Below are 8,632 nucleotides of genomic sequence, written 5' to 3'. Positions count from 1 at the left end.
CGTCTAGGTGAAGTAAGGGTCGAAGTAGTGTGTTGGGCAAAGGAACACAGTTCCAGGAACCAGTGCCCTCAACTACCAGACTCCCGTCCTCCGCCGACACAGGGACGCAACCCACGGCAAACGGGCTGCCCACTTTGGTCGCCTCTTACGACCAGCAATGGGGTGCTGTGGAAATATTCTACCCCGGTTCCACACGGGGGAAGAGCTATTAGCGCTACCCAGCACTCACCACGAGGAGATTGCTCTTCACGAGTGCCCGGTGGCTCATGGGCCAATCTGGTGATGTTGACCTCCGAGTAATGTATGTCTCCAATTTCTTGTCTAGGGCAGAACCAGTCTGATATTGAATTGGTAGATAAATATAGCTATGTGTGTCTTATTTGCTGGAGTATAACAACCCTGTATCCCTGGTGTTTGCATTCTGGATATCCGGTGCAATGTAACACTGTCCTTGTTGACACTCCATGGTGGGTGGGGAGCAGGGTTGCTGAATACTTTTCTTTCACCATGGCTTCTAATCATCCTGGTTCAAAGCGTAGACATATAGAATTAGGCTCATCTGATGAGACAGTTGCAAATATTGATTCTTGGGCTCGTTTCCTTGTGATCGAGGCTAAAGATCATGAACCCATCAAACTGAACCCCTTTGCCATTTCTAAAGCCATTCAAGGATATTGTGGAGAGGTTAAAAACGTGACACGACTTCGCTCTGGCTCCCTTCTTGTTGAATGTGTAAGGAAACAACAATCAATCAATCAGTTATCAGTCAGTCAATTTGCCAATATTGAGGTTGTTGTTTCTGAACACAGGACACTCAACTCCTGCCGAGGCATTGTCCGTGACAGGACTCGTTCTTTGTCGGACATGTCTGAACAAGAAATTGCTGAAGAGCTTCAAACTCAAGGAGTATCTGCTGTTAAACGTTTCTCCCGCAAGAAGGACGATTCAACTTTTGAACCAACAAATACGTACTTGTTTACGTTTGCCAGATCTTCTATCCCACAATCAATTAAAGCTGGATACGTCAACATCGGAGTGGAGGTGTATGTCCCCAATCCACTCCGATGCTTTAGATGTCAACATTTTGGCCATGGCTCTAAGTCCTGTAATCGTTCTATGGTTTGTCAACGCTGTGGCAACAACCATGAGAGTCCTGATTGCCAACAAGCCCTCAAATGTGCGAACTGTGATGGCAAACATATGGCTTCCTCCAAATTCTGCCCTATTCGGCAAAATGAATCAAAAATACTAAAGATAAAGTGTGAAAAAAACATTACTTTTGGAGAAGCAAGACAACTGTTCAAGTCTCAATCACCACCTCAGTCGACACTAAACTACTCTGCTGCTGTCTCAAAGCCAGTCCAATCTTCATCTGTCTCGTGTCAGACAGAGTTGACATGGGTCAAATCTGATCGACCCCTGGCAACTGCTCCTGCCATCGAGCATGACAAATCTGATGCAAAAACAACAGCACCACCTTCAACTTCTCAGGCAGCGAGTCAGACTCCACCTGAACCAACAACAACTGCAAATGTCAAGCGGTCAAATCGGGAAAGAAAAAAGTTGGGTAAAAAACAATTACCAAGGAATCCCTCTCCTTCAGAGGTACCTCTTCAAAACCCCTATAGTGCTCTGGACATGGAAGTAACACCATCGTCTGAGAATTCTTGAGGGAGTTCTTCCTCCTCACTTTCGCGTGAGAGATCCCCTATTGAACCACCATGATTCATTCGCCTAATATACTTCAATGGAATTGCAGAGGACTAAGAAAGAATTTTAATGACTAACAATTGTTAGTTCAAGATTATAACCCGTCAGCATTATGTCTCCAAGAGACATATCTTAAGCACACTGATACGTTTGATCTCAGGCAGTACAACTGTCATCATTCATTTTCTCCTCCAGGTGATAAAGCGACCGGAGGCTCTACTATTTTAGTCAGACAGAACGTCATTCACAGTCCTGTACATTTAAATACTAATCTTCAAGCTGTAGCTATCCGTATTACTTTGCACATTGCATTTACTTTGTGCTCTTTGTATATTCCACCTTCATCTGCTCTTCGACAGTCTGATCTACAGAATCTATATGATCAGCTCCCTAGGCCCTGCATCATGGGCGATTTAAACGGGCATAACCCTCTGTGGGGAAGTGCAAGTACAAACAACAAGGGGAGAGTTATTGAAGATTTTGTTTCTGATAATGGTTTATGTCTATTTAATGATGATTCAAACACCTACTTCCATCCTGCTACTGGAACCTATTCTGCCCTTGATCTGTCCCTCACAGATTCAAACATTTACAATGAATTTGAATGGTCTGTGCATGACGACCTGTGTGGAAGTGATCACTTCCCTACCGTCTTAAAAACTGTAACATCGGATGATGACCTGACTTCATCACGATGGAATTTTAGCAAGGCCAACTGGTCCTTGTATGAAAATTTATGTGTTGATATATTACAACCTGACAACTTCATACATGTTCCTGATCCCATCCAGTTATTTTCGAATCAACTCAATGATATTGCTGACAAAACAATTCCTAAGTCCTCTGCAACTCCTCATCTTCGTAAACCATGGTTTAACTATGATTGCAAACAAGCAAGAAAGTGTAGGAAGAAAGCGGAAAAATATTTTCGCCGACATCCAACAGTTCACAACTTGAATACTGTTAAAATTACTAATGCCAAGGCACGACGTGCTTATAAACAAAATAAGCGTCAATCTTGGAGGAACTATGTCTCAAAACTTAATTCACGTACCCGCATTTCCAAGATGTGGAACATGGTTCAAAGAATAAAAGGCAAAGGTTCAAAATCTTCTGTACATCATCTAAAAGAAGGTGACAGATTAATAACTGATAAATTAGATATTGCAAATAAACTTGGCGAAACTCTTGCCAAAAATTGTTCATCAACAAATTATGTCCCTAAGTTTCAGAAATATCAGAAACAACAGGAAAAGAAAAAAGTTAATTTTGATTCTACTAATGGTGAAGATTACAATGAAGTATTTTCATTGCATGAGCTACATACCGCTCTTGAGCAGGCTCATGATACTGCAGCGGGTGCTGATAATATCCATTATCAGTTATTGAAGCATTTGCCTGAATCATGTCTTGAGACACTTTTGGGTGTCTTTGTCCAAATATGGACTTCGGGGCATTTTCCTCCTTCGTGGCATAATGCCATTGTAGTCCCCATCCCGAAACCTGGCCGGGATCATACAGATCCCTCAAATTATCGCCCTATATCGTTAACCAGTTGTGTTTGCAAAACCATGGAGCGAATGGTGAATAATAGATTAGTTTGGTATCTGGAAACCAATAACCTTCTCACAAATATTCAGTGTTGTTTCCGGAAAAGTAGAAGTGCTGTTGGTCGTTTGGTGCGGTTGGAGTCCTTTGTTGAGAGTGCTGTTGTTAATAAACAGCACGTGGTATCCATTTTCTTTGATCTTGAGAAGGCATACGATACTACCTGGAAGCATGGCATTCTGAAGGATTTACATGATTTGGGCTTGAGAGGTCGTTTACCTCATTTTATATCTCAGTTTTTAACAGACAGGCAATTTCAAGTCCGAGTGGCTACAACCCTGTCTGATCATTATAATCAGGATCAGGGTGTCCCACAAGGCAGTATTTTGTCTGTCACTCTATTCAGTATAAAAATTAACAGTTTGTCAAAAGTTTTAAATGATTCAGTTGATGGATCCCTTTTTGTGGATGATTTTAATATGTCTTGTCGTGGTAAAAATATGCACACAATAGAAAGGCAATTACAATTATGTCTCAATAAAATTCACAAGTAGTGTCTAGAGAACGGGTTTAAGTTTTCCAAATCAAAAACTAACTGCATACATTTTTGCAAGAAATATAAACCGCATAAAGATCCTGAGCTATTTCTAAATGGCACCCCTATCAAAGTTGTGGAGGAGGCCAAGTTCAGTAGGACTTATTTTCGATAGCCATTTAACTTTTTTACCACACATTAAATACCTTAAAGCTAAATGCCTGAAGGCACTTGATTTGTTGAAAGTCGTTTCTAATTCAAAGTGGGGAGGGGATCAGTTAACACTCTTACACTTGTACCGGTCACTGATCCGTTCAAAACTTGATTACGGCTCCATCGTCTATGGTGGAGCCTGTAAAAGTAATTTAAAAAAACTTGATACTATACATCACCAAGGACTCAGGCTTTGCCTTGGAGCCTTCCGCACTTCTCCTATTCCAAGTCTGTCTGTTGAAGCAGATGAGCCGTCTCTAAAACAACGCCGTTTGAAACTTTCTTTACAATACATCATTAAATTATATTCCAATCGGTCAAATCCAGCTTTTAATTGCGTATTTCATCCACTTTATGAAGATATTTACAATAAGAAAACATCTCTTGTTCCTCCACTAGGAATAAGAATTAAATCAGTCGTTTCTGCTGCGAACATTAACTTTCAGCATATAGCTCCCACACAACTTTTTTCATCGCCTCCTTGGCAAATGGTAAGGCCAGAGGTAGATCTTACATTAACTAGTCTGAAGAAATCTGAAACAAATCCACTAATTTATAAACAAGAATACAATCAATTACGAAACACTTATGACAATTATAAATCTATATTTACAGATGGATCCAAGGATGGTGGCGCAGTTGCTAGTGCCACTGTCATTGGATCCAGAACAATATTATCAAGATTACCAGATCATAGTTCAATCTTCACTGCTGAAGCACACGCAATTTTAACAGCACTAAAATATATTAACAATCAATCAAAATGTAAAGAATTCATTATTTTTTCCGATTCACTTTCGTGCCTTCAGGCTATTAAAAATATGTCTTGCAAACATCCATTTTTAATTGAAATTCTTGAGTTATTTAATGATCTTGCTACTGGCCAATATGACATCGTCTTTTGTTGGTTACCAAGCCATGTTGGTATCTCTGGTAACACAACGGCCGATGCTGCTGCTAAAGCAGCACTGAACAAATCTGTGACACCACTTCTTGTCCCATACAGTGATTATAAACCTGTTATTAGAGCTTACATTCGTGATCTAATGCAGAAGAAGTGGGACACCCAAGTAGGTATCAATAAGTTACATGAAATTAAACCAATTATCGGATATACCTTCTTGGGCTGTCAGTCCAGATTTGAAGAGGTCATTCTGCGACGATGTCGTATTGGCCACAGCAGATATACTCATGAATATTTACTAAAAGGTGAGGATCCTCCGTTTTGTATCCCTTGTGATGAAAGAATCACAGTCAAGCATGTCCTGCTTGACTGCATTGATTTTTCCATCGCAAGGGATAAATATTTCAAAGTTCCATCACTCAAGGATCTTTTTTATCAGATAAGTTCTCATTTAATTCTTCCTTTTTTATAAAAGAAATTGATTTAATTCATAAATTTTGAATGTTATGTTTTGTAAATAAATACCTTTTATGATCGGTTGATTAAATCAATAACTGAGATTGCTAGTGGCTATATCCTCAAAGGGGGTTAAAGTAGTGTAAAATTATTGCCCCCCTGAGAGGGTATGTAAGACCACGTCTTTCAAAGTATATTTATATCTTCCACTTTTTAATCGTAGCATATATGGTCTTTTAATGTTTGGCTAAATTATGTCAGTCGTCGCTAACAACTGGAGGGATGATGTAAATCCGACTGGGGTCCATGCAGGTAGCAAAAGTACTGTAAGTCCCCATGGTCCCCAGCGCGGTGATCAACCTTCAGTTGGTGGCGATCTATAGCCCGTTTTTATAATGTGTTGTCAAATGATTATGTTAGTTATCTCTTTTAACATATTCAAAATAGTTTTACGATAATCTGTGATATGCTAGTTTTTATACTGCCCTTCGTCGGCAGAATTGTGTACTACTTAATATATATTGTTAATGTCAATTTTGTTTCGTCACGATATGGCTGAGATATTGCCGATGTGACGTTAAGCTTTAACTCACTAACTAACTAACTAACTACATTCCACCTTCTTCAAATCTTCAGCGTATTGATCTACAAAAACTATACGTCCAGCTCCCAAAGCCCTGTCTCATCATGGGTGATCTAAATAGGCATAATCCTTTATGGGGAGGTTCAACCATTAATCAAAAGGGAAAAGTGATCGACGATTTTGTTTCCGATAATAATCTTTGCATTTTTAATGATGACTCTGACACTTACTTACACCCTGCTACTGGTACCTATTCATCTTTAGATCTGTCTTTGACGGATTCAGTTTTGTTAAATGAATTCTCATGGTCCGTCCATGATGACCTATGTGGGAGTGACCATTTCCCCACGGTGCTTAAGCCCATTAATCCCGCTGATGATCCACCTTCACCTCGATGGAATTTTGTGAAGGCTGATTGGCTTTTATTTCAATCTTTATGCAAAGATAAATTACTACCTACGTCTTTTCAGAATGTTATTGACCCAATTCAGTTGTTTTCAGATCAACTGAATGAAATTGCTAATGAATCAATACCTAAGTCCTCGATCAACCCACGTGTTCGTAAACCATGGTTTGATGCTAATTGCAAACAAGCTAGCAAATGTCGTAAGAAGGCGGAGCAGTACTTCCGTAAACATCCCACTGTCCATAATTTAAATACTGTTAAAATTTCAAATGCCAAGGCAAGACGTCTATTTAAGCAAAATAAACGTCAATCCTGGCAGACTTATGTCTCAAAAATTAACTCTCGTACCCCTTTGTCCAAGGTATGGAACATGATCAAAAAGATCAAAGGCAAGGGATCAAATTCTACAGTAAACCATTTAAAGGATGGCGATACTTTGTTAACTGATAAATCTGCCATTGCCAATAGCATTGAGGAAACTTTATCTCATCATTCTTCTTCATCTCATTACGCTCCTGAATTTCAAAAATATCAGCTCCAACAGGAAAAGAAAAAAGTAAATTTTACATCTGATAATGGTGAAGATTAAAATAAGGTATTTTCACTTCATGAGCTATATAATGCCTTAGGGCAAGCTCATGATACAGCAGCAGGCGCTGATAATATTCATTATCAGCTACTGAAACACTTGCCCGAATCATGCCTTGAAACTATGTTAAATATATTCGATGATATTTGTACATCTGGGATGTTTCCAGCTTCATGGCATAAAGCCATTGTTATCCCCATTCCCAAACCTGGGCGGGATCCTTCTGATCCATCAAATTACCGATCTATCTCTTTCACTAGCTGTGTTTGTAAAAACGATGGAACACATGGTAAATAATCGATTAGTGTGGTACTTGGAAACAAATAATCTTCTTACCAATATACAATGTGGTTTCCGGAAAAACAGAAGTACTATCGATCATTTAGTGCGTTTAGAATCGTTCATTAAAAATTCCATTGTAAATAGACAACATACTGTATCAATCTTTTTCGATTTAGAAAAAGCTTACGATACAACATGGAAACATGGTATTTTAAAAGATCTTCATGATTTTGGATTAAGAGGCCGTCTGCCTCATTTTATATCCCAGTTTTTAACAGACAGGCAATTTCAAGTCCGAGTGGGTACAACCCTGTCTGATCATGATAATCAGGATCAGGGTGTCCCACAAGGCAGTATTTTGTCTGTCACTTTATTCAGTATAAAAATTAACAGTTTGTCAAAAGTTTTAAATGATTCAGTTGATGGATCACTTTTTGTGGATGATTTTAATATATCTTGTCGTGGTGAAAATATGCACACAATAGAAAGGCAATTACAATTATGTCTCAATAAAATTCACAAGTGGTGTCTAGAGAACGGGTTTAAATTTTCCAAACAAAAACTAACTGCATACATTTTTGCAGGAAATATAAACCGCATAAAGATCCTGAGCTTTTTCTAAATGGCACCCCTATCAAAGTTGTGAAGGAGGCAAAGTTCTTGGGACTTTTTTTTGATAACCATTTAACTTTCCTCCCACATATTAAATACCTAAAAGCTAAATGTCTGAAGGCACTCGACTTATTGAAAGTTGTTTCTAATTCAAAGTGGGGAGGGGATCAAACAACCCTCCTACACTTATACAGGTCACTGATCCGTTCAAAACTTGATTAAGGCTCCATCGTCTATGGTGGAGCCTGCAAAAGTAATTTACAAAAACTCGATACGATACATCATCAAGGCCTGAGGCTTTGCCTTGGAGCCTTTAGAACGTCTCCCATTCACAGTCTTTATATAGAAGCAGATGAGCCTTCTCTTAAACAACGCCGACTAAAATTATCTTTACAATACATCACTCAATTATATTCTAATCAGTCCAATCCAGCTTTTGAATGCATCTTCAATCCTCTCTACGAAGATCTTTACAATAGGAAATCAACTCTCACTCCACCACTCGGTATCAGAATAAAATCTGCAATATCAGCTTCTGATATTAAACTCCAAGATATAGCTCCTACTAAACTTTTCTCATCTCCTCCTTGGCAAATGGTAAAGCCAGAAGTAGGCCTGACATTAACAAAATTAAAGAAATCAGATACTAACCAATTAATTTACCAACAAGAATACCATCAACTAAGAAACACTTACGACACTTATAAATCTATATTTACAGATGGATCCAAGGATGGTGGCGCAGTTGCTAGTGCCACTGTCATTGGATCCAGAACAATCTCTTCACGTTTACC

The 8,632-nt window shown here is 38.9% G+C and overlaps 1 protein-coding gene across 1 annotated transcript; it reads left to right on the top strand.

Annotated features, from left to right (window-relative positions):
- The first annotated feature begins 507 nt into the window (after positions 1–507).
- LOC125373263 lies at positions 508–1,671 on the top strand. The gene has a single exon (XM_048384263.1). It carries the CDS (start codon positions 508–510, stop codon positions 1,669–1,671), a length of 1,164 nt encoding a protein of 387 aa, XP_048240220.1.
- Positions 1,672–8,632: the final 6,961 nt, after the last annotated feature.

Source organism: Haliotis rufescens, unplaced genomic scaffold (genome assembly GCF_023055435.1).
Source record: "Haliotis rufescens isolate VD_foot unplaced genomic scaffold, xgHalRufe1.0.p SCAF_5, whole genome shotgun sequence".
NCBI lineage: Eukaryota > Metazoa > Mollusca > Gastropoda > Lepetellida > Haliotidae > Haliotis > Haliotis rufescens.
This window is presented reverse-complemented; position numbering and strand designations above follow the sequence as displayed.